At 41.9% G+C, this 26038-nt stretch overlaps 1 pseudogene and 1 gene segment (V, D, J or C); both read left to right on the top strand.

Annotated features, from left to right (window-relative positions):
* Positions 1-20758, top strand: part of LOC116862291 — a 33561-nt pseudogene extending 12803 nt beyond the window's left edge.
* Positions 20759-24257: 3499 nt separating this feature from the next.
* Positions 24258-24639, top strand: LOC116862302. The segment is given in 2 exon segments: positions 24258-24303; positions 24401-24639. Coding segments are annotated over 2 exon segments (285 nt in total).
* The last annotated feature ends 1399 nt before the right edge of the window (positions 24640-26038 follow it).

The following is a 26038-nucleotide window of genomic DNA, read 5'->3' as shown; positions in this document are numbered from 1 at the left end:
TAATACCTAAAATCTACAAAGAACTTACCAAACTCAACACCCAAAAATCAATTAATCCAGTCAAGAAATGTGGAGAACACAAGAATAAATATTTCTCAAAAGAAGACATACAAATGGCCAAGAGACACATGAAAAAATACTCCACATCATTCAGCATCAGGGAAATACAAATCAAAACCACAATATGATATGACAACACAGGTGAGAATGGCTACAATGACAATACAGGAAACAACAAATGTTGGCAAGGATGCAGCAGAAGGGGAATCCTCTTGCATTATTGGTGGGAATTCGACCTGGTGCAGCCACTCTGGAAACAATATCTCGGTGCACATCCCAGAGCTCAGGACACCATGGGAAGTAAGACCATGGATGACAGGTAGTGTCTCTGGAGGAGAGGAGGAATAGGGTTCCTTGGGGCCCTCAGGGGCCTCTGACCACGAGTCCCAGTCACAGATGCGGGTGCAGAAAGAAGCTGGGAAGTGATAGGTTCCTGTAGGGCTCTGCAGTGTCCATTGCTGGGAACAAACCCATGCTTAGGGCTCCTCTGTATTCCTGTCTCTGAGTCACAATTTCCCTTATAACCTCACACTCTGGGGAAATGGTTCAGGTACCCCTGAGTCTTCATCGATTCAGTCATTGCAAGATGCTAAATAACATCTTGCAATGTTATTTGCGTCCTCTCCATTTAAAGATGTGATCCTGCTTATGTAATGATTTAGGTTTCAAAGACATATTCCATGGGCTGTTATAGGGGAAGTTCTGCTCCAGAGCTTACACAAAATTATACAACAACCAATATCTACAAGGAGGCATCACCACCCTAAGTGGAAGCTGTGCTTATTCATTAAAAAAAAAAACTAACACATATCCTTACTTGGGTGTCAACCCAACGTTGACAACAAAATATTCTTTCATCATGAAAATATGGTTTTAGAAACAATGACAATTATGGACATGCCATTTTATGTGTTCATAATATTATGATTCCTCTGTAGTGTCTTTTAAAATAATATAAACTTATCTAAGTATCCATCTGTCATCTATCTGTACTATAGTCATCTGATCTCTATTTGAAATCTCTTCATCTATCTCAGCATTTATCCTCTTGATGCAGGTCTTTCAGGAATATGAGCATAACCAGCACAATCTCTTATTAGACCTCTAATAATTAGATCCTAATAATTTCTGGGTCATTAACACCATTTACTTCAGGGTAGTATTTGAATGTCATGAACTCCATGCCTGAATTAATGATCATCTCTGTGCTGCATAAGAGAAAATTTACCCACTTTTCTTTAAAGCAAGATCCTCCTCCCAGAGATAACAGGCCCCTGTGTGAGGTGGATTTCTCAGGAAAAGGGAGGCACCCTCCAAGCATAGGAACAGAATAGGTGCCTTGTGTTGGTGTCCATGCACTTGAGGACAAAGATACCACTTAGAGGTTTTGTAGACATCTTGGAAGACAAAGCCCATCAGCAGAGACTATTAGGATCAAAGGTCTCCAGATGCACCCATGCTCTGCAAGGAGTTGTTCATTTGGGAAGATGTAGCTACAAAGTGTGGATCCCATTAAATATCCTTTTGAAAAATAGTTTAGATTAAAATGAATTTTGAATCACTCGTTTATTCAACATTTATTCTTATGCTCAGAAAGTGAGGCCATCTATTGACCTGCTTCCAACACAGCTCATAGACCAAGGGCTCACACATCCCAGACCAGCATACCTTGTGAGTTCAACAAGGAGATACCCACAGGTGGTCCTGGAAGGTCCAGAGGAGCTAACTCTGTCCCTGTCGACTTCCAGGAAAGGCTCCCTCCCACACATGCAAACTTCTCCTCAACCTCTAGGGTAAAATTCACTCTCAGGTGTGGGAGCTCACAGCTCTCTCTTCAGACAGGGTAAGGTCTCTGGGTAAGGCAGAGCTGTGGTCTGGAGGAAAATGAGTTTCTAGGCCCTTCTCTGTGTCTGGTGACAGCTCCCCAAAGAGATGGTCCAGATGTCAGACATGGGACCATTGGGATGGTTGTGAGTGTTGTGACTGATGGAGACTTGTGCCCAGCTGTCCTGTCCCAGGTGCTGCTTCAGGAGTCAGGCTCATGACTGGTGAAGGACTGACAGACCCTGCACCTCACGATCACCATCTCTGGATTCTCTGTATCATGCAGTAATTTCTGGTGGCACTGAATCCACTAACCCCAAATGACTGGGTGCAGTGAGTTGGTTTATAAATCATAGGTAAAGCACACATGACACTCCATCGAACAAAAGCTACATGTACATCTCCAGAGTCACATCCAAGAACGAGGTCTTGCAACTGACTGATCTCAGTGCCACCAAGGTCCTGGCCATGTTTTACTGGTAGAGACATAGTGAGGGAATGTCAGTGCGAGCCCAGACCCAAACCTCCCTGCAGGGACACAGGAGAGGCTGGGCTGCAGGAACAGTCAGGACACCAGTGGGCGCTTGGGTCACCAGGGGGCGCTTGGGTCACTAGGGGCACTCAGGACACCAGGGGGCTCTAAGACCCACCAAATACAGTGTAGGTCTAGCTGCTGGTGAAGAAAGTGAATTCTTTTCCTTCTCAACTAGAAAAATATGTACTGGGCTTGAGGGGATGTGGATTTGTACAGGTTCTGATATTATAGTATTTTAATATTTACTTATTTAGTATTTTAGCATTTTAGTATTTTATGTTATAATCATTGAGTTTCAAGGTGAAATAATTTTTACACTAAAATATATTTTATGTGTTCTCTGGAAATAAAAGGTGAAAAATATATATTCCAAAGAAATAATAATGTGCAACTATTTCCTTTTATGCTTCCAGATTTTATGAATATTTATTGATATTTCTAACTACAAAGCAATTGGGTTTTAATATAAAACTATTAATGAATGCATAGTTTAGAAATATCTAGAGTAACCTATTTATGAAATATTGTAATGAATATTATTATTAAATATTTTAATACTATTTAATACTCTTAAACACACTTATTATTAAATTTCTCAATTAAATACTTCTATAAATAGTTCCTAAGTAATAAAATTGAATGATGCACAAAGTATCAGTATTTGGGATTACCCTTAACTGACTTCAATATATCCACATACCATACATGAATTAATTTTTCATTTTTCAGTTCAAATGTAGTCATTCATTAGACTGTTTTTGACAAAATCAGTATTGTTGTGTTTTGGAAAGATGACATCATCTTGAGACTCTAATCTGCACTCTTTCTTCTTCAGGGCTTTAAGAATCGCCCCCAGGATGAGCAGAACCTGTCTTTCCCCATCATTGTCCAAGGACCAGGGGTCTCTCCCTTCTTAGATCTCATGATCTTTTCATCATCTCTTCACTCCTCATTATCCTCACCCAGCTCTTGCCCCAAACACACATCATGAAACTTCATTCATGAACTTTGACTGTTAGCCCTTCATATGTCTGACACATTTTGGCACTTACAAGCCACAAGAACATACCAGAAGCTCCATGTATTAGTCATAGTTCTCCTGAGGAAAGGAACACATAGCCCACTGCGATATATCACTGAAGAGTCTGAGAAGTCCAATGATCTACTATCAAAAGTTGGAGACCCAGGACAGCCAGGGATGTAATTCTCATCAGATTCTCAGTGGGATCTAGTCAGAGATCCTGGGGACCTGAAGGTGTAACTGTATCCAAGGGCAGCAGGTGACCAGTGTCCCTGCTCAAGCATGCACACAGGAAGTAAACATGAGGGAATTCCTCCTCCCTGAGCCTTTTATTCTACTCAGAACCTTAATGGATTGGATGACGCCCACATACAGAGAGACAATGGATGCAAATGCCAATCCATTCCAGAAACAACACCATAGACTCCCAGAGAAACAATGTTCAATCCCCTTAACCATGTCCTGGTCACACTGACACATTGAGTTAACCATCAGCCATCAACATCCCATAAACTGGGCCTCCACACTCATTGCCTTAATCACACTCATTCTGCAAACAAAGAAAATAACACAGTCACAATTTCACCATATATGATACAAGTATCTTGCATACAACCAAAACTATCTAAAACCTTCACCAGAAGAGGAGGTGAAGCTCTTCATTGGTGTTTTCTCTTCTCATTGATATCATTCAACTGAAATATTATGATGCATAATTAAGAATTCTTAAATTAAATGATATAAAGTCAATACATCTTATGTTACCTGGCAAAGAAAAAGACAGGAAACAACAACAACAACAACAACAAAACATACACATATTTAAAAAAAAATAAGGAGGACGTAAGCATGATAGCTAAGGTCCTCATTTCTGTAACTAGAAAAGACTGAAAACTGGGAAATAGAGCTGTTTTCATACTCTACCAACGATGTATTCTCCCTGTTGTCAGCCAAATCTTCAAGCTGTGCCAGCCCATTACCTGACAGGATGACCAACATCTTCATTCCAGAAGGATCTCAACTTTGCCTCAAATTTGCAAGATTTGCCACTGAATTAATGCTGTAATCTTGTGTTCATGAGGGAAATTCTGTCGTATAAAACGGTGCTCCAGGGAGGTAGAGAACGTGATAAGACAAGTGAGTTCCCTCTGAGGAACAAACTGAAGGTTTTGGAGGGGACTGGGGTAGAAGGTTGGTTGAGCCTGGTGGTGGATATTGTGGAGGGCATGTATTGCATGGAGCACTGGGTGTGGTGCATAAACAATTAATTCTGGAACACTGAAAAGAAATTTAAAAAATAAATCTTTTTTTTTAAATAATATTTTAATCATTTTTAAAATTTATTTTCAGCATAACAGTATTCATTGTTTTTATACCACACCTAGTGCTCCATGCAATCCATGCCCTCTCTAATACCCACTACCTGGTTACCCCAACCTCCCTCTTCAAACCTTTCAGATTGTTATTCAGAGCCCATAGTCTCTCATGGTTCACCACCTGTTCCAATTTTCCCCAACTCCCTTCTCCTAAATCCCCATGTCCTCCATGCTATTTGTTATGCTCCCCAAATAAGTGAAACCGTATGATAATTGACTCTCTCTGCTTGACTTATTTCACTCAGCATAATCTCTTCCAGTCCCATCCATGTTGCTACAAAAGATGGGTATTCATCCTTTCTGATGGGGGCATCATACTCCATAGTGTATATGGACCACATCTTATTTATCCATTCGTCCGTTGAAGGACATCTTGGTTCTTTCCATTGTTTGGCGACCGTGGCCATTGCTGCTATAAATATTGGGGTACAGATGACCCTTCTTTTCACTACATCTGTATCTTTGGCGTAAATACCCAGTAGTGCAATGGCAGTGTCATAGGGAAGCTCTATTTTTAATTTCTTGAGGAATCTCCACACTGTTCTCCAAAGACGCTGCACCAACTTGCATTCCCACCAACAGTGTAAGAGGGTTCCCCTTTCTACACATCCCCTCCAACACATGTTGTTTCCTGTCTTGCTAATTTTGGCCATTCTAAGTGGTTTAAGGTGGTTTCTCAATGTGGTTTTAATTTGAATCTCCCTGATGACTAGTGATGATGAACATTTTTTCATGTGTCTGATAGCCATTTGTATGTCTTCATTGGAGAAGAGTCTGTTCATATCTTCTTCCCATTTTTTGATATGATTATCTGTTTTGTGTGTGTTGAGTTTGAGGAGTTCTTTATAGATCCTGAATATCAACTTTTATTTTTTTCAATGAAAAAATATTACTTTATTAAAACCAAATGTTCAGTTTAATATTCTACACTCGTCTTTAATAGCATGTTTTCATACCATCTGTAAATTACAAACTTTTTAAAAATCATTTTTAAAATTTATTTTCAGCATAACAGTATTCATTGTTTTTGTACCACACCCAGGGCTCCATGCAATCCATACCCTCTTTAATACCCACCACCTGGTTCCCCCAAACTCCCACCCCCCCCACCTCTTCAAACCCTTCAGATTGTTTTTCAGAGACCATAGTCTCTCATTGTTCACGTCCCCTTCCAATATAAACCTTTTGTCTGTACTGTCATTTGCAAATATCTTCTCCCATTCCGTGGGTTGCCTCTTTGTTCTCTTGACTGTTTCCTTTGCTGTGCGGAAGCTTTTGACTTTGATGAAATCAGAAAAGTTTATTTTGGCTTTTGTTTCATTTGCCTTTGGAGACATAACTTGAAAGAAGTTGCTGTGGCTGATATCGAAGAGATTACTGCCTATGTTCTCCTCTAGGATTCTGATGGATTCCTGTCTTACATTGAGGTCTTTTATCCATTTTGAGTTTATCTTTGTGTACGGTGTAAGTGAATGGTTGAGTTTCATTCTTCTGCATATAGCTGTCCAGTTTTCCCAGCACCATTTATTGAAGAGACTATCTTTTTTCCACTGTATATTTTTCCTGTTTTATCGAAGATTATTTGACCATAGAGTTGAGGGTCCATATCTGGGTCTGTTTTTATGGTCTATGTGTCTGTTTTTATGCCAGTACCATGCTGTCTTGGTGATCACAGCTTTGTAGTAAAGCTTGAAATCAGGTAATGTGATGCCCCCAGTTTTATTTTTGATTTTCAACATTTCCGTAGTGATTCGGGGTCTCTTCTGGTTCCATACAAATTTTTAGATTTTTGCTCCAGCTCTTTAAAGAATACCGGTGGAATTTTGATTGGAATGGCTTTAAAAGTATAGATTGCTCTAGGCAGTATAAACATTTTAACAATGTTTATTCTTCCGATCCAAGAGCATGGAATGGTCTTCCATCTTTTTGTGTCTTCTTCAATTTCTTTCATGAGTGTTCTGTAGTTCCTCAAGTGCAGATCCTTTACCACTTTGGTTAGGTTTATTCCCAGGTATCTTATGGTTCTTGGTGCTATAGTAAATGGAATCGATTCTCTAATTTCCCTTTCTGTATTTTCATTGTTAGTGTATAAGAAAGCCACTGATTTCTGTACATTGACTTTGTATCCTGCCACGTTGCAAAATTGCTGTATGAGTTCTAGTAGTTTGGGGGTTGAGTCTTTTGGGTTTTCCATATAAAGAATCATGTCATCTGCAAAGAGAGAGAATTTGACTTCTTCATTGCCAATTTGGATACATTTTATTTCTCTTTGTTGTCTGATTGCTGTTGCTAGGACTTCTAATACTATATTGAACAAGAGTGGTGAGAGTGGGCATCCTTGTCGTGTTCCTGATCTCAACGGGAAGGCTGCAAGCTTTTTCCCATTGAGGATGATATTTGCTGTGGGTTTTTCATAGATAGATTTGATGAAGTTCAGGAATATTCCCTCTATCCCTATACTTGGAGGCGTTTTAATCAGGAACGGATGCTAGATTTTGTCAAATGCTTTTTCTGCATCAATTGAGAGGACCATGTGGTTCTTCTCTCTTTTCTTTTCATTTGTTCCATCACATTGATTGATTTGCGAATGTTGAACCATCCTTGTAGCCCAGAGATGAATCCCACCTGGTCATGGTGGATAATCTTTTTAATGTGCTGTTGGATCCTGTTTGCTAGGATCTTGTTGAGAATCTTAGCCTCCATATTCATCAGTGATCTTGGTCTGAAGTTCTCCTTTTTGGTAGGGTCTTTGCCTGTTTGGGGATCAGGGTAATGCTGGCTTCATAGAAAGAGTCTGGAAGTTTTCCTTCTGCTTCAATTTTTGGAAACAGCTTCAGGAGAATAGGTGTTATTTCTTCTTTGAAAGTTTGGTAGAATTCCCCAGGGAATCCGTCAGGTCCTGGGCTCTTGTTTTTCGGGAGGTTTTTGATCACTGCTTCAATCTCGTTACTAGATATTGGTCTATTTAGGTTGTCGATTTCTTCCTGGTTCAATTTTGGGAGTTTGTAGTTTTCCAGGAATGCATCCATTTCATCTAGGTTGCTTAGCTTATTGGCATATAACTGTTGATAATAAGTTCTGATGATTGTTTCTACTTCCTTTGTGTTAGTTGTGATCTCTCCCTTTTCATTCATAATTCACCATAATGTCCTATTCTAGAAAGAGGTAATTATATACATCATTATGTTCATCCTCACATGATACCACTACACCTGCACTAAGAATGGTTGCAATACAAAAAGGCAGACAAAACCATATGCCAACAAGCATGTACAGAATGGAGGGCTATTGTTCATTTCCAGCTGAAATTTCACCTGCAGAAAGAACATATTTAATTAGAGCCCAGGGTAAGAGAGCCTGAGAAGACCCAGGCTTCGTCCTCTACAAGCTGGTGGGGATGGTGGAGTAAATCATTCTCAGGATGTTGGATGGAGAACTATGGAACCCTTTGATGTATTGCTCAGTCCAAGAGTAGGATAAGAAAAGAGGAGATGAGCAGTTCAGGCTATGAGATTGACATAAAAGGTGCCTTCCTCCTACTTATGCCTTTGTTCTCTTCAGGTTCTCAGTGGGTTGGAGGATACTCACCTGCACTAGGAAAGGAAATCTGTTACACAGCAGGGATCCAATGCTAATCTCACCTAGAAGCACACTGACTTCTATGGAAATCCAAGGTTTCTGTGCAAGACTTGTAGACTCAGCCAGGTCTGTGCCTCTCTGTACTGTGGGGGATGGACTCCTCTGTGACCTCAAGTTTCTAAGGGGACCAAGAAATATATCTTCCTTTTTTTTTAATATCTTCGATATTTTCTTGCTTCAAAGATGGTGTGATAAGTACCCAGTGCTTTATATATTGAGGCACAACACGGCACTCTGCTGTTTTATTTCAGTATATCTTAATCTTATTTCCCTTCCTCCTTTGATCCAGTGGTCCTATGAACCCAACTGCTGTTTTAATGTGGAAAGCCCAATGAATATTATTCAATAAGTATATCATTTTGCAGTAAGTGACTGTTGCCACCTGAGGTCCAGGCACATACTCTCACCCAACAAGTCACAAGGAGAAGAAAACATTTGTCAGCAATGAGACAGTCACTTTGAACAGGAAGTCAGAGGTGCTCCAAAAGGACGAGAATGGCAGGGATATTGTCAGCAGCACTCAGTATCCCACTGCAGTGGACATTGCTACATTGTGAATGGTTTGGCTGGATGGCAGTGTTCTTGATGCACAGGATCCTTTCAGGAATGGAAAGTACTGGATCTGGAGACAGAATACAAGTCTTCTGCTCACCCTGTGGGGTCAAAGGGACTGATCTAAGAAAACCTAAACTGAGGTTTTCAGAACTGCACCTGAAACTGAATTCCTCCATCTTGTCATTTTCTCTAAGGTTCTACCTTCTTTGGTGTACTACAAAACGCAGTTATGTTGAGGGTTTGGTGCTTCAGAGGGATCTCTGGTGTGTACTGGTGTGTACTGTGTACTGTTTGTTCTCTGCTCTTCTGTTTTAGCAGGAATTGCCTTCAGGCCAGTTGTCTACAGAGCCCCTCCTAGCCTGCAATGGTCTGTGTTCAGTCCTTGGCCAGAAACTGGGGAATTTTAAGTAGCTGTGCTCTGCTGGGCTTGCTAAATGAGACCTGATACCAATTCCTTAGAACTGAGGCCCTGCGGAATTTCCTGGTCGGATGTGGAGTGTGTAGGGTGCAGCCACTCTGGAAAACAGGGTGGAGATTCCCCGAATACTTAGAAGTAGAACTACACTATGACCCAGCAAATACACTACTGGATATTTACCCAAAGAGCACAAAAAGACTAGTTCACAGAGAAGCTCACACCCCTATATTAACAGCATCATTATTTACAATAGCCAAACTATGAAAACAGCCCATGTGTCCACTCATTGATGAATGATAAAGAAGATGTGTTATATGTAGAGAGAGTGGAATGTTAATCACTCATACAAAAGAATGAAATCTTGACATTTCCAATAACTTGGATGGAGCTGGAGCGTTTTATGCTAAGTGTATTAGTCAGGAAAAGACAAATACCATATAATTTCACTCATATGTTGAATTTAAGAAACAAAATAAATGAATAAAGGGGGAAAAAGAAATAGAGAAAACAAGAAACACACTCTTAACTACAGATAACAGACTGACGGTGACCATAGGCGTGGAAGATTGAGGTGGGTTATGTAGGTTTGGGTCTTGTTAAATATGCCCTATGTTAAATAACTGAAATTAAATTAAACTTAAAAGATAACAGCAAACAGTGATTGTGTTCATTCTCCTGAACTTCACAACATACCACTGAAGGATTTTCCGATTAAACAAAGCTGATATTATTCAGGGATTTACTAATTACCACTTTTGTGAAACTGAATGGTTAACAAATTACCAAGATCCAAATTCCTGAACTCCTATAACTATAAAGTGACTTATTCTGGGAAACATAACTAATTATTAGATTTTTCAGGTTTTATAACTTGTAGGGTTAGGGAGTCATTTGCCTATTTTTTTTAATTTTACTTATTTTTTTTTAATTTTATTTTTTTTCTCTTCAGCATAACAGTATTCCTTGTTTTTGCACCACACCTAGTGCTCCATGCAATCCATGCCCTCTCCAATACCCACCACCTGGTTCCCCCAACCTCCCACCCCCTGCCCCTTCAAAACCCTCAGGTTGTTTTTCAGAGTCCATAGTCTCTCATGGTTCCCCTCCCCTTCCAATTTCCCTCAACTCCCTTCTCTTCCCCACCTCCCCTTGTCCTCCATTCTATTTGTTATGCTCCACAAATAAGTGAAACCATATGATACTTGACTCTCTCTGCTTGACTTATTTCACTCAGCATCATCTCTTCTAGTCCCGTCCATGTTGCTACAAAAGTTGGGTATTCATCCTTTGTGAAGGAGGCATAATACTCCATAGTGTATATGGACCACATCTTCCTTATCCATTCGTCCGTGCTTTGGTGCTTTCCACAGTTTGGCGACCGTGGCCATTGCTGCTATAAACATTGGGGTACAGATGGCCCTTCTTTTCACTCCATCTGTATCTTTGGGGTAAATACCCAGTAGTGCAATTGCAGGGTCATAGGGAAGTTCTATTTTTAATTTCTTGAGGACTCCCCACACTGTTCTCCAAAGAGGCTGCACCAACTTGCATTCCCACCAACAGTGTAAGAGGGTTTCCCTTTCTCCCCATACTCTCCAACACGTGTTGTTTCCTGTCTTGCTAATTTTGGCCATTCTAACTGGTGGAACATGGTATCTCAATGTGGTTTTAATTTGAATCTCCCTCATGGCTAGTGATGATGAACATTTTTTCATGTGTCTGTTAGCCATTTGTATGTCTTCATTGGAGAAGTGTCTGTTCATATCTTCTTCCATTTTTTGATATGATTATCTGTTTTGTGTGTGTTGAGTTTGAGGTGTTCTTTATAGATCCTGGTTATCAGCCGTTTGTCCGCACTGTCATTTGCAAATAACTTCTCCCATTCCGTGGGTTGCCTCTTTGTTTCATTGACAATTTTTCTTTGCTGTGCAGAATCTTTTGAGCTTGATGAAGTCCCAAAAGTTCATTTTCGCTTTTGTTTCCTTTGCCTTTCGAGACATATCTTGAAAGCAGTTGCTGTGGCTGATATCGAAGAGGTTACTGCCTATGTTTCTCCTCTAAGTTCTGATGGATTCCTGTTTCACGTTGAGGTCTTTTATCCATTTCGAGTTTATCTTTGTGTACGGTGTAAGAGAATGGTTGAGCTTCATTCTTCTACATATAGCTGTCCAATTTTCCCAGCACTATTTTTTGAAGAGACTGTCTTTTTTCCACTGTACACTTTTCCTGCTTTGTTGAAGATTATTTGACCTTAGAGTTGAGGGTCCATATCTGGGCTCTCTACTCTGTTCCACTGGTCTATGTGTCTGTTTTTATGCCAGTACCATGCTGTCTTGGTGATCACAGCTTTGTAGTAAAGCTTGAAATCAGGCAAAGTGACGTCACCTGTTTTGTTTTTATTTTTCAACATTTCCCTAACAATTTGGGGTCTCTTCTGATTCCATACAAATTTTAGGATTATTTGCTCCAGCTCTTTAAAGAATACCGGTGGAATTTTGATCAGAATGGCATTAAAAGTATAGATTGCTCTAGGCAGTATAGACATTTTAACAACGTTTATATTTTGGATCCATGAACATGGAATTGTCTTCTATCTTTTTATGTCTTCTTCAATTTCTTTCATGAATGTTCTGAAGTTTCTCCAGTACAGATCCTTAACGTCTTTTCATAGGTGTATTCCCAGGTATTTTATGGTTCTTGGTGCTATAATAAATGGAATTGATTCTCTAATTTCCCTTTCTGTATTTTGATTGTTAGTATATAAGAAATCAACTGATTTCTGTACATTGACTTTGTATCCTGCCACGTTACTGAATTGCTGTATGAGTTCTAGTAGTTTGGGGGTGGAGTCTTTTGGGTTTTCCATATAAACTATCATGTTATCTGCAAAGAGAAAGAGTTTGACTTCTTTATTGCCAATGTGAATACATTTTATTTCTCTTTGTTGTCTGATTGCTGTTGCTAGGACTTCCAATATTATGTTGAACAAGAGTGGTGAGAGTGGGCATCCTTGTCATGTTCCTGATCTCAACGGGAAGGCTGTCAGCTTTTTTCATTGAGGATGATATTCGCTATGGGTTTTTCATGGATAGATTTTATGAAGTTCAGGAACTTTCCCTCTATCCCTGTACTTTGAAGTGTTTTAATCAGGAACAGATGCAGTAGCTTTTCAAATGTTTTTTTCTGCCTCAGGAGAGAGGACCCTGTGCTTCTTCTCTTTTCTCTTATTGATTTGTTCTATCACACTGAATGATTTGCGAATGTTGAACCATTTTTCTAACCCAGGGATGAATCCCACCTGGCCATGGTAGATAATTTTTTTAAAGATTTTTATTTATTTATTTGATAGATAGATCAGAAGTAGGCAGAGAGGCAGTCAGAGAGAGAAGAGGAAGCAGGCTTCCCAAGTTGCAGAGAGCCCAATGCAGGGCTCAATCCAAGGATCCTGGGATCATGATCTGAGCTGGAGGCAGTGGCTTTAACCCACTGAGCTAACCAGGTGCCCCAGAAGATAATCTTTTTAATGTCCTGTTGGATCCTGTCAGCTAGGATCTTGTTGACAATCTTAGCATCCATATTCTTCAGGGATATTGGTTTGAAATTCTCCTTCTTGGTGGGGTTTTTGCCTGGTTTGGGGATTTCATAAAAAGAGTCTGGAAGTTGTCCTTCTGCTTCAATAGTTTAGTTTCATGAGAATAGGTGTTACTCCTTCTTGAATGTTTGGTAGAATTCCCCAGGGATTCCGTCAGGTCCTGGGCTTTTGTTTTTTGGGAGGTTTTTGATGACTGCTTCAATCTCATTACTAGATATCGGTCTATTCATGTTGTCAGTTTCTTCCTGGTTCAATTTTGGAAGTTTAAAGTTTTCCAGGAATGCATCCATTTCATCTATGTCACTTAACTTATTGGCATATAATAGTTGATAATAGTTTCTGATAATTGTATGTATTTCCTTGGTGTTAGTTGTGATCTCTCCCTTTTCATTCATAATTTTATTAATTTGGGCCTCCTCTCTTTTCTTGTGGTTTAGTGTGGCCAATGGTTTATCGATCTTATTGATTCTTTAAGAAAACCAGCTTCTAGGTTGATTGATACGTTCTACTGTATCACTATTTTCTATCCCATTGATCTCTGCTCTAATCTTGATTATTTCCCTTCTTGTGTGTGGAGTTGGCTTAATTTATTGTTGCTTCTCCAGTTCTTTAAGATGTAAAGACAGCTGGTGTATTCTGGATTTTTCAGTTGTTTTGAGGGAGCCTTGGATGGCTATGTATTTGCCCTTAGGACTGCCTTTGCTGTATCCCATAGGTTTGGTCCCATAGGACCAAAGTGTCATCATTCTCATTGGTTTCCATAAATTGTTTAAGTTCTTCTTTGATCTGGTGGATCCAAGCATTCTTAAGCAAGGTAGTCTTTAGCTTCCAAGAGTTTGATTTCCTTCTGAACTTTTCCTTCTTGTTGAGTTCCAGTTTCACAGCATTGTGATCTGAGAATATGCAGTGAATAATCTCAATCTTTTAGTATCAGTTGAGCCCTGATTTTTGACCCTGTATGTGGTCTATTCTGGAGAAGGTACTATGTGCACTTGAGAAGAACGAGTATTCTGTTGTTGGAGGGTGGAATGTTCCATATATATCAATAAGGTCCATCTGGTCCAATGTGTCATTCATTGCTCTCGTTTCTTTACTGATTTTCTGCTTGGATGATCTATTACTGAGAATGGTGAGTTAAGATATCCTACTATTAATGTATTCATATCAATATGACTCTTTATCTTGATTAACAGTTGTCTTATGTAATTAGCTTTTCCCATATGGGACCATAAATATTTACAATTGTTCGATCTTCTTGGTGGATAGTCCCATTAAGAATGATGTAGTCTTGGGGTCTCAACATTTCCTTAGAGACCCCGAAACGCTAAGGAAATGTTGGAAAAAAAATAAAACTGGGGGCATCATGTTACCTGATTTTTAAGCTTTACTACAAAGCTGTGTTCACCAAGACAGCAGGGTACTGGCATAAAAACAGACACATGGACCAGTGGAACAGAGTAGAGAGCCCAGATATGGACCCTCAACTCTATGGTCAAATAATCTTCGACAAAACAGGAAAAAATATGCAGTGGAAAAAAGACAGTCTCTTCAATAAATGGTGCTGGGAAAACTGGACAGCTATATGTAGAAGAATGAAACTCGACCATTCTCTTACACCGTACACAACGATAAACTCAAAATGGATAAAAGACCTCAATGTGAGACAGGAATCCATCAGAATCCTAGAGAAGAACATACACAGCAACCTCTTCGATATCAGCCACAGCAACTTCTTTCAATATATGTCTCCAAAGGCAAAGGAAACAAAAGCGAAAATGAACTTTTGGGACTTCATCAAGACCAAAAGCTTCTACACAGCAAAGGAAACAGTCAACAAAACAAAGAGGCAACCCACGGAATGGGAGAAGATATTTGCAAATGGCAGTACAGACAAAAGGTTGATATCCAGGATCTATAAAGAAATCCTCAAACTCAACACACTCAGAACAGACAATCATATAAAAAAATGGGCAGAAGTTATGAACAGACACTTCTCCAATGAAGACATACAAATGGCTATCAGACACATGAAAAAATGTTCATCATCACTAGCCATCAGGGAGATTCAAATTAAAACCACATTGAGATACCACCTTACACCAGTTAGAATGGCCAAAATTAGCAAGAAAGGAAGCAACATGTATTGGAGGGGATGTGGAGAAAGGAGAACCCTCTTACACTCTTGGTGGGAATGCAAGTTGTTGCAGCCTCTTTGGAGAACAGTGTGGAGAGTCCTCAAGAAATTAAAAATAGAGCTTCCCTATGACCCTGCAATTGCACTACTGGCTATTTACCCCAAAGATACAGATGTAGTGAAAAGAAGGGCCATCTGTACCCCAATGTTTGTAGCAGCAATGGCCATGGTCGTCAAACTGTGGAAAGAACCAAGATTCCCTTCAGCAGACGAATGGATAAGGAAGATGTTGTCCATATACTCTATGGAGTATTATGCCTCCATCAGAAAGGATGAATACCCAACTTTTGTAGCAACATGGAAGGGACTGGAAGAGATGATGCTGAGTGAAATAAGTCAAGCAGAGAGAGTCAAGTATCATATGGTTTCACTTATTTGTGGAGCATAACAAATAGCATGGAGGACAAGGGGAGTTAGAGAGGAGAAGGGAGTTGAGGGAAATTGGAAGTGGAGGTGAACCATGAGAGACTATGGACTCTTAAAAACAATCTGAGGGTTTTGAAGGGGTGGTGGGTGGCAGGTTGGGGTAACCAGGTGGTGGGTATTAGGGATGGCATGGATTGCATGAACCACTGGGTATGGTGTAGAAACAATGAATACTGTTACACTGAAAATAAATTTTAAAAATAAAAAAAAAGAATGATGTAGTCTCCTTCTGTATCTCTGACTACAGTCTTTAGTTTAAAATCTAATTTATCTGATATGAGAATCACTACCCTGGCCTTCTTTGGAGGTCCATTGTCATGAAAGATTCTTCTCCATCCCTTCACTTTCAGTCTGGTTGTATCCTTAGGTACAAAATGGGTCTTTTGAAAGAGGAACTCTCCTACACTGTTGGTGGGAATGCAAGCTGGTGCAACCTCTCTGGAAAACAATATGGATGTTCCTCAAAAAAGTTGAAAATAGAGCTACCCTATGACCCAGCAATTGCACTACTGAGTATTTACCCTAAAGATACAAACGTAGTGATCTGAAAGGGCACATGCACCTTAATGTTTATAGCAGCAATGTCCACAATATCCAAACTATGGAAAGAATCTAAATGTCCATCAACAGCTAATCGATAAAGAAGATGTGGTGTATATATACAATAGAATACTATTTAGTCATCAAAAGAAATGAAATCTTGTCATTTGTGATGACGTGGACGGAACTAGAGGGTATTAAGCTTAGTGAAATAAGTCATCAGAGAAAGACAAGTATCATATGATCTCCCTGATATGAAGAAGTGGAGATGCAACGTGGGGGGTTTGGGGGGTAGGAAAAGAATAAATGAATCGAGATGGGATCGGGAGGGAGACAAACCATAAGTGACTCTTAATCTCACAAAAGAAACTGAGGCTTTCCAGGAGGAGGGGGTACGGAGAGGGGGTTGGGGTTATGGATATTGGGGAAGTTATGTGCTATGGTGAGGGCTGTGAAATGTGTAAACCTGGTGAATCACAGACCTGTACCCCTGGGGCTAATAGCACATTATATGATAATACAAAAATTAGAAAAATATATATAAAAAAGAAAGAAATGGCCTGTGCAGAGACACCCTGATCTCCTCTGTCCCCCTGAAAGCTGGACATGAGTCTCCCATGGAAAAGGCACCCTCCCTGGACCAGGATGAGAAAGAGGTCTTTAGCACCAGAAATGGAAGTTTAAGGCCCAGAAGACTGTACAAACACACCTTAATTCCTCACTAACTTGAGTGTGTTAGTTTATGTTTCCAGAACGAAAGTGCCACACACGAAAAGCCAGAGTGGAGGAGATGAGTCTGCTTCTTATTTGGATGAAATATCTCCTCACAAGAGCTTGATGTTGTGTGTAGAGGGTCCTCCTGGATCTCCTTCAAGGTCATCAGTGCTGCTGGGGTCTGGGAGCACTCTGGTGACAGCAACAATGTGCCATCCTTCAGCCTGTACTCAGGTCCATGGACAATTGGACCACACACAAAGTACACCAGCATAGGCAGGGCCTGTGTCCCCCAGGCCTAGGAGTCTGGGCACTGGACTCATGACCAGAAAGAGGAGGCCTGAATATTGCAGGGACTCTGGGCTGTGCTTGCTGTTGCTGGCATAGTGTGGACACCAACAGGTGTGAGCCTGGTCCTGTGGCTGAGACAGTCAGGAACAGTCATCACCTGGCCATCATTGGACTGTAGCTGGGAGGCCTGGTGACCCCATGCCTGTGGGGGAAGGTGACCTGAGAATTGGACGATGAAGAGCAGTGCCAAATCAGATGACTCAGAGGACACTGATCCAGGTCCCCTGCTAAGTGGGACAGCAGAGGGACAGGCGAGGGGGTCAGCTCTCTCTGAGACATGCCTCAGTTCCATAGGACCACTCATCACTAGGACTGCTCTGGTTCTGTCTATTCAGGGGGCTCCATTCTGCTGGTCATCTCCACTCCTGACACCTGCTCCTTGGATCTCAGGCAGCACTTTCACCTAGATCTGTGTTTCTGCCAGCGACTTCATAGGTATTCCTGGATAAACGATGGACTAAGAGTAGGGACAGGTATTGGTAAAGATGATTAGGAACCAAGGAACAGATCTGTGGCCCAGGATGGAGGGTCCAAGACTTGATCAGGAAAAGGTAGGGACCCAGTCTTCAAGCTGATGTCGCTGTTGTCCCTTTGCATGCCTACAATCTCCTCCTTAGACAGATATGTCATGCAACCCCTCAGTGGTGACCTGGTGTGCTGGTCCTGCGTGAGGAGAGGAATTATAATTTCTAATGGCAAACCCCTGTGAGCCAGAAGGACTGGGTGTAAGATGTGACCTTCACAGTTTGCTCCAGAGGTTACCTCTCATTCCTTAAGCACAAGACAGCCCAGTGAGAAAACTGCATCCTGTTGCAGGTGCAGAGTGGGGTGCAGGATTGGCAACATCCTTGCCCCCTGGATGCACTGCAGCATGAGGTCATAGATCACATCTGAGGGACTGTGGCCTACCTGTGGGGACAAGGACGTCCCATCCGCTGTGTCTGCTGGAATCTGTGGGTGTTCAGAGAATTAGGAATGTTACTTCCTTCTCTTGGCTTACTCTAACACCTCAGGGCAAACTGTAAATTGGGACCTTGATATTGTTAATTATGTAAAGTACTTGCTAATATTAGAGAACGAATGCCCAGAGAAGATGAGATGAATATGGAAGGGATAAAGTATACAAGGAATGCAGGACATAGTTGTAAATTATATCAGGAGATAATGTGAACCTGGTCATTTATAACCTGCTGAGAATCTGTTCTCTACAAACATATATGTGCTTACATGTCATATGTGAGAGACAGAAGCAGAGGAGCAGGACAGAAAGAGGGAATGTGCAACAGAGAAAAATGACATTTCTGTAATAAATTCATAATTCATAAAGTCTTCAGAGCACCTGGTGGTTCCTGTCTGTAAGGTCCACATTGATGTAGAAATCAAGGTGAAAACCAAGATGCTCCAGACACTGCCCCTAAGCCCATGTCCAGCTTCCCTGTCACCCTCCTCCTTCCCATCAGGAATTGGGCTCTGGTGAGTGGTGGGTGGGCCCTGGTGCTAGGACCCCTGAAGGTGCCTGTGTATTAGGGTCTCCATGTCTCAGATTGTGTGGAAAAGGAACACCAGAGCTTCCCTTCCCAGCTCAGATTAGTGGGTTTCTCCCTAGAACCATCTGTGCTCAGGGTGGGGAAAGGACAATGTGGGCTGGATTTTAGGTGGGTTTTTTTTTTGTTGTTGTTGTTGTTGTTTGAATTCAGCTAACAACACATAATATATCATTAGACTCAGATGTCATGGTCAATAATGCCTCCGTTGTATATATGGATTTCTGTTCCATGGAGCAACTGGAAGGTATTACGCTGAGTGAAATAAGTCAATCAAAGAAAGACAATTATCATATGCTTCAAGCATATGTGGAATATAAGAAGTAGAGGATCATAGGGGAAGGGAGGGGAAACTGAATGGGATGTCCTGAGACAGGGAGACAAACCATGAGATACACTTAAGCATAGGAAACAAACTGAGGGTTATGGAAGGGAAGTGGGTGGGGGCAATGGGGTAACTGGGTGGTGGGCATTGAGGAAGTCACATGATATGATTAGCACTGGATGTTGTACACATGATGAATTACTGAACACTACATCTGAAAATAATAATGTACTTTATCTTGGCTAATTGAACTTAAATAAAATTTTAAAAAAGAAAATAATATCCACATAACACCCAATCTCTCTGCCTTGCCCTCTACAGGGATGAGCTTGTTTCCTTATGTAAATGCTCGAGTATAGTTCCAAACATCCCTTTTGTAGGTGGAGACTGGAGATCGCATCCACTGCCATCATCTGAGACCCCATATCTGATTTGTGGAAGCAAATGACGCAAATTGGGCAATCAGTCAGGGTCTGGAGTCTGGACAACTGCCTTGTCCTCCAGGTTTATGAACAGGTAATTCTGCAGGTTGAACTTGCAGCCCACTGTTGGACAGCCTGGCAATGGAATACAAGAGAACATTCATAAGGTTCCTAAACGTTCATCAGCTCCAGCACAACCCCTCTTGAGCAACTGGTGCTAGAGAACATTTCAGGCAGGGCTGGAGCCTAGATCACTAGGACCAGGCTCAGTGGGTCCTCACACCACTCAACATGGGGACACCAAGAACTGGTGACTGTCACCAGGGTTCAGGATCTTTTAAGGCCTCCCCTCCTCTGTGGGGACCCACATGCAAATCACCTGGAGTGCTCCCAGAAGAAATAGACATCACAGGCAGAGGTCAGCGTGCTGGCTTTCCATTCTGCAGGCAACCATGCAGCTGCTGTGATTCCTCCTCTGCCTTCTGGCAGCTCCCCTGGGTGAGGATCTGGGGGCTCTGGGATAGACGGTGGCCCTTCTGTGGGATGGAACAGACTCACCATGACTCTCCTTGTCCCCAGGTGTCCTGTCTCAACTTACACTTCAGGAGTCAGGCCCATGACTGGTGAAGCCCTCACAGACTCTCTCTCTCATATGTGTTGTCTCCGGGGGCTCCATCACCAGCAGTTACTATTGGAACTGGATCCGCCAGTGCCCTGGGAGAGCACTGGAGTGTTGTACTATTGGACATGTAGTACAAGCTACAACCCGGCTTTCCAGGGCCACATCTCCATCACCGCTGACACATCCAAGAACCAGTTCTCCCTGCAGCTGAGTTCCGTGACCACCGAGGACACAGCTGTGTATTACTGTGCTAGAGGCACACTGAGGAGACATCAGTGTGAGCCCAGACACAAACCTCCCTGCAGGGACACAGGAGGCGCGGGGCTGCAGGTGGCCCCAGAATCCACCAGGGGGTGCTCAGGACACCAGGGAGCTCTTAGGTCACCAGCTGGAACTCAGGTCACTTTCTGTAGCTCAGGTCACCACAGGGTGCTCAAGAGACAAGGGGCGCTCAGGACAGAAGGGATACTCAGGTCACCATGGGGACCTCAAGACCCACGAATACACTTTCCACACCAGAAGCGGGTGCAGGTGGAGATTAAATGTGTGTTTCCTTTCACAGTTTGGGGCTTCCTTTCCATAAACCAGTTTCCCCAATGAGACTTTCTAGAATTATGATTTATTCTTACTTCTTACATCTGTGAATAGAAACGTTGGCTATCATAGGAGAAAACTATATGAAAGGCAGGAAGTCACTTACACTTGATGAATCTTTTCCCTCAATGACAATTACGGACATTCTGATGTAAGCCTGCTAAGTCTGTAAAAGTTTCAGCTGGACTCAACAACACAGCATCATACAGCCCAGTGTACAAGCTGTGAGCCAGCATCATCAAGTTCATGCTGGATATCAGGTACAGGGCCGTCATGAAGCCAAAGCCAGAGAAGAATGGCCCCAGTGTCGGGGGGTCATTGTGTGGACCACATGCTCACAGAATCTATTTAGCTGACACCATCCAGAGGCAGAGGACCTCAAACACACTTGGTACAGTTGGTGAATCAGATGATACGATACACACCTACAAGAGAATATGAAATGTTAATCACCTCCATCATCGAAGTGTCTGTTGATTTCAGGGGATGCCTCCCAGGATGTCAGAAATGCTTCAATAAACCTTAGAAAGGACACGAAATCAGGGATTTTTTTTTTATTGTGATATTGTTAGTGCTGGAAAATTCAATAGGGATCTGGAACATCAAGGGCACAGAACATAGGCTTTTGTTTTTTTTATATATACATATAATATATTTTTATCCCCAGGGGTACAGGTCTGTGAATCGCCAGGTTTACACACTTCACAGCACTCACCATATCACATATCCTCCCCAATGTCCATAACCCCCTGTCCCAACCCCCCTCCCCCCGTCAACCCTCAGTTTGTTTTGTGAGATTAAGAGTCACTATGTTGTCTCCCAACCAATCCCATCTTAGAACCTAGGCTTTCTTATTAGATTACCCATGTATGGAGCATGAGAAGATGGAGGAATGAGACTTCTGATGCCAGTAAAAAGTCATCAGAAGATACAGTTCATGACTAATTCCATGCAACAACTACAAAAAGGAGTGAAAAGGAATATAAGTGATAAATAGGTGTAGAAGACCATCTGAGACCCTTGAAAATATGAATGATAATATATAAGCAGACAATAATAAGAAGCCTATGAATAGAGGACAAGGGTCTTACCCAGTGTCTCAGGTGAAAGCTGTCCAGTTCCCAAGGTCACCAGCAGGTTCTGATGGTCTTGTGAACTCTGTGGGCACATAGAGACTAGAAGATTCAACAGGATCTATGAGAATGCTCAGGTTGAAGTGCTGGTTGGGAGGAGCCTTCCACCTGCAGAGAATAACTAATTGATCCTTCAGTTACTGATATCAGCTCAATGTGTACAATTTCTACCATCACTACGTCGAAACCTAACACCAATTTAATGGAATGAGTGAGTGAGGACTTAGGGAAGCACTTAGGTCAGGAGCGTGCAGTCTCATAATGGGATTAGGGCTCTTATACACCAGGGCTGGGAAAGCTTTCTGCCCCTTGGCCCCATGTAAGTTTACAGGGAAAGGACCGCCTAGGACGTGGGTACTTTCCAGACACCAAATCTGCCTGAACCTTGACATGGCACTTCCCAGACTCCAGAACTGTGAGAAATGTGTGTCTAATGTTTAAAACCACCCAGTTCGTGTACATTGTTACACCAGCTGGAACACACAGAGACATTAGTGACACATGAACCCAAACATTTTTTCTGGCCTTTTCAGAGTTTGTGGCAGTGATAACTGAGAGGATTTGAGTTTTACCATCATTTTACAGAGTTGTGTTATGCCTATTGCCATGAGCTGTGCAGCTCAGTCACTGGACATAATGTTGTTACCCCATGTCCCCAACATTAAACCCAGGTTGTGGGTTTCTGTGACTAGCCATCTGATCATGAGGGTAGGTTCCCCTTGACGAGTTCATTACTGGAAACCCTCAAGGCACCTACATTACTTGTTTATCCTTTATCTTGTTGTTTATATGGAATCATTTTTTTGTGTGTGTGATTTTCTTTTCAGCACAACAGAATTCATTGTTTATGCACCCCACCCAGTGCTCCATGCAATACGTGCCCTCCATAATACCCCCCACCTGGTTCCCCGAACCTCCCACCCTCCGCCGTTTCAAAACCCTCAGGAAGTTTTTCAGAGACCATTGTCTCTCATGGTTCATCTCCCCTTCCAATTTCCCTCAACTCCCTTCTCCTCTCCATTTCCACATGTCTTCCATGTTATTTCCTATGCTCCACAAACAAGTGAAACCATATGATAATTGACTCTCTCTGCTTGACTTATTTCACTCAGCATAATCTCTTCCAGTCCCCTCCATGTTGCTACAAAAGTTGGGTATTCATCCTTTCTGATGGAGGCATAATACTCCATAGTGTATATGGACCACATCTTCCTTATCCATTCTTCCGCTGAAGGGCATCTTCACTCTTTCCAGAGTTTGGCGACTGTGGCCATTGCTGCTATAAATACTGGGGTACAGATGGCCCTTCTTTTCACTACACCTGTATCTTTGGGGTAAATACCCAGTAGTGCAATTGCAGGGTCAAGAGGGTATGTGGGTGAGGCTTGAAGCAAGTGGCTTCTTTCTGCTCTTTCAGATCTTCCCCCAGCTGGTGCTTCCAACTGCTGCCTTCAGAGTTGTCCGTCATTAAAACCAGTGATTCCTGATGCAGGCAGCAACACGACTGTATCCACAAGGATTAATTCTGGGGCAAAGAAGGCCCACAAAGAAAGTACATAGAGTACAATGACCCATTTATGAATTCTAGAGAATTAAAGCTTGTATAAGGTGACATGAGAAAGAACAATAGTTATGTGGGAATAGGATAAACAAGGAAAAGGGAAGGAGGAATTCCAGGAGTAATGCTGAAAATTTTAGGGAAAACTGGTACACTCACTGTCAATAATGTTGATTGTGACACCTGTGTTTATCATATCACACACTCCGTATGTGGGCCGTTCATCTTGTGTCAAATATACACATCAAACTTATTATAGGTAATAACAAAGGTGATCCTGGAGGAAAGCAGAGAGAATGGAATGTTACAGATATGAAAATACACCTACATGATCCTGATTTACTCTGTATTTACAGTAAACTTTAAAATAAAGAAAATCAACCCATCCCCATTGGAGGAGAGGTTCCACATTCCTCATAGCTTGACATTCTGTCCAGCAGATGATTCAGGATGGAGGGCAGAAGCTCCTGTGGGGGTAGAACTGACCAAGATCCTGGGGTCAATCTCACCCCATATGAGTTCATGGACACCTTACAAACCCAAGTATACACACTGCAAAGTTATATAATGAAAAACTTTTTTTTCCAAAATTTGTCATTAGCACTAAATTAAAGACATTCCAACAGCTTGGGTCACTGCCTCTCTGTAACAATAGATCCCCAAGATGAATATATAGCCAGAGGACATGCAAATAGGGCCTTCCCTCTGCTGATTTAACCAACACAGCCAAGATCCTGCAGCTGGGAGAGGAGCCCCAGGTTGGGATACCCAGGTATTCCAGTCAGTGTTCAGGACAGAATACAGACAACTCACCATGGAATTTGTGCTCTGCTGGGTTTTCCTTCTTGCTCTTTTAAAAGGTAATTTATGGAGAAAAAAAGTTGAGGATGTGAGTGGATATGAGTGAGAGAAACTTTGGGTGTGTGACAGCCTGACTGAGATGTCTTGTGTCTGCAGGTGTCCAGTATGAGATGCAGCTGGTGGAGTCTGGGGGAGACCTGGTGAAGTCTGGGGTGTCCCTGAGACTCTCTTGTGCAGCCTCTGGATTCACCTTCAGTAGCTACAGCATGAACAGCTTCCACCAAGTTCCACAGAAGGGCCTGCAGTGGGTCGCATGGATTAGATATGATGGAAGTAGCACAAGCTACACAGACTCTGTGAAGTGTCGATTCACTATCTCCAGAGACAACATCTAGAACACGCTGTATCTGCAGATGAGCAGCCTGAGAGCAGAAGACATGGTCATGTATTATTGTGCGAAGGACACAGTGAGGGGTCCTCAGTGTGAGCCAGGACAGAAACCTCCCTGTTGACACAGGATGTGCTGAGCTGCAGGTGCACTCAGGGCAGCAGAGAGTGCTCAGCATCCACAGCAGAGATCAGACCCAGGAGCAGGTGCAGTGGGGTTGGCTTCTTTGAGATCAGGGACTTCCTCTCTAGACTCTCAGCTGTCCACAGGGATATTTATTTATTTTTTCTTCCATTTGTAATACCACGTCTTCTCTGTGAAGCCAACCACAAGAATATAACTTTGCCTATGAATTACCAATTACCAATGAATTATAAATACCTCCATGTATGTCACCTGAACCTTATAAGGAGTCCCAGCTACTCTCTCTGTTCATTAGAGGAGAACCCAGCCCAATGTGAAAACTTGTCAAAACCAGTGTAAAGTGCGTGCTGGATATGAGCCTACAGAGGCATCAACAGCAAAGCAAGAGAATTAACAGCCCTGGTACAGTCTCAATCTTGAACTATACTCACAGTATCAATGTTAATGACAACGTGGGAAAGAAGAGGAAATGTGCACCAGGATGTTGTGTGGGTACAGAATCTGAAGATCACACACACACACACACACACACACACACACATCAAAGTGAATATAAAACTTTTTTAAATCTTATTTTATTTTTTCAGAGTTCCAAGATTCATTGTTTATGTACCACGCCCAGTGCTCCATACAATGCATGCCCTCCTTAACACCGACCACCAGACTCATCCATCCCCTCACCCCCTCCCTTCCAAAACACTCAGTTTATTTCTCAGAGTGCACAGATTCTCTCACAGGTTCATCTCTCCCTTTGATTTATCCCAATTAACTTTTCCTTTCCTTCTCCTAATGCCATCTGTGTTATTCTTAATGTTCCAAAAGTAAGTGAAACCACATGGTAATTGACTCTCTCTGCTTGACTTATTTCACTCAGCATAGTCTCCTCCACTCTGGCCCATGTTGATACAAAAGTTGGGTATTTATCCTTTCTGATGGAGACATAATACTCCATTGTATATATGAACCATATCTTCTTTATCCATTCAGCTGTTGAAGGGCATCTTAGCTCTTTCTACAGTTCGTTGACTGTGGACATTCCTGCTATGAACATTTGGGTACAAATGGCCCTTCTTTTCACTACATCTGTATCTTTGGGGTAAATACCCAGTAGTGCAATTGCAGGGTCATAGGGTAGCTCTATTTTTAATTTCTTTTTTTAATTTTTTTTTATTTTTTCAGCATAACAGTATTCATTATTTTTGCACCACACCCAGTGCTCCATGTGATCCGTGCCTTCTCCAATACCCACCACCTGGATCCCC

This window comes from Lontra canadensis, unplaced genomic scaffold, assembly GCF_010015895.1.
Source record: "Lontra canadensis isolate GAN:19392208 unplaced genomic scaffold, GSC_riverotter_1.0 scaffold231, whole genome shotgun sequence".
NCBI classification, from domain to species: domain Eukaryota; kingdom Metazoa; phylum Chordata; class Mammalia; order Carnivora; family Mustelidae; genus Lontra; species Lontra canadensis.
Note: the sequence above shows the minus strand (reverse complement) of the source record. Positions and strands in the feature narration are given on the sequence as shown.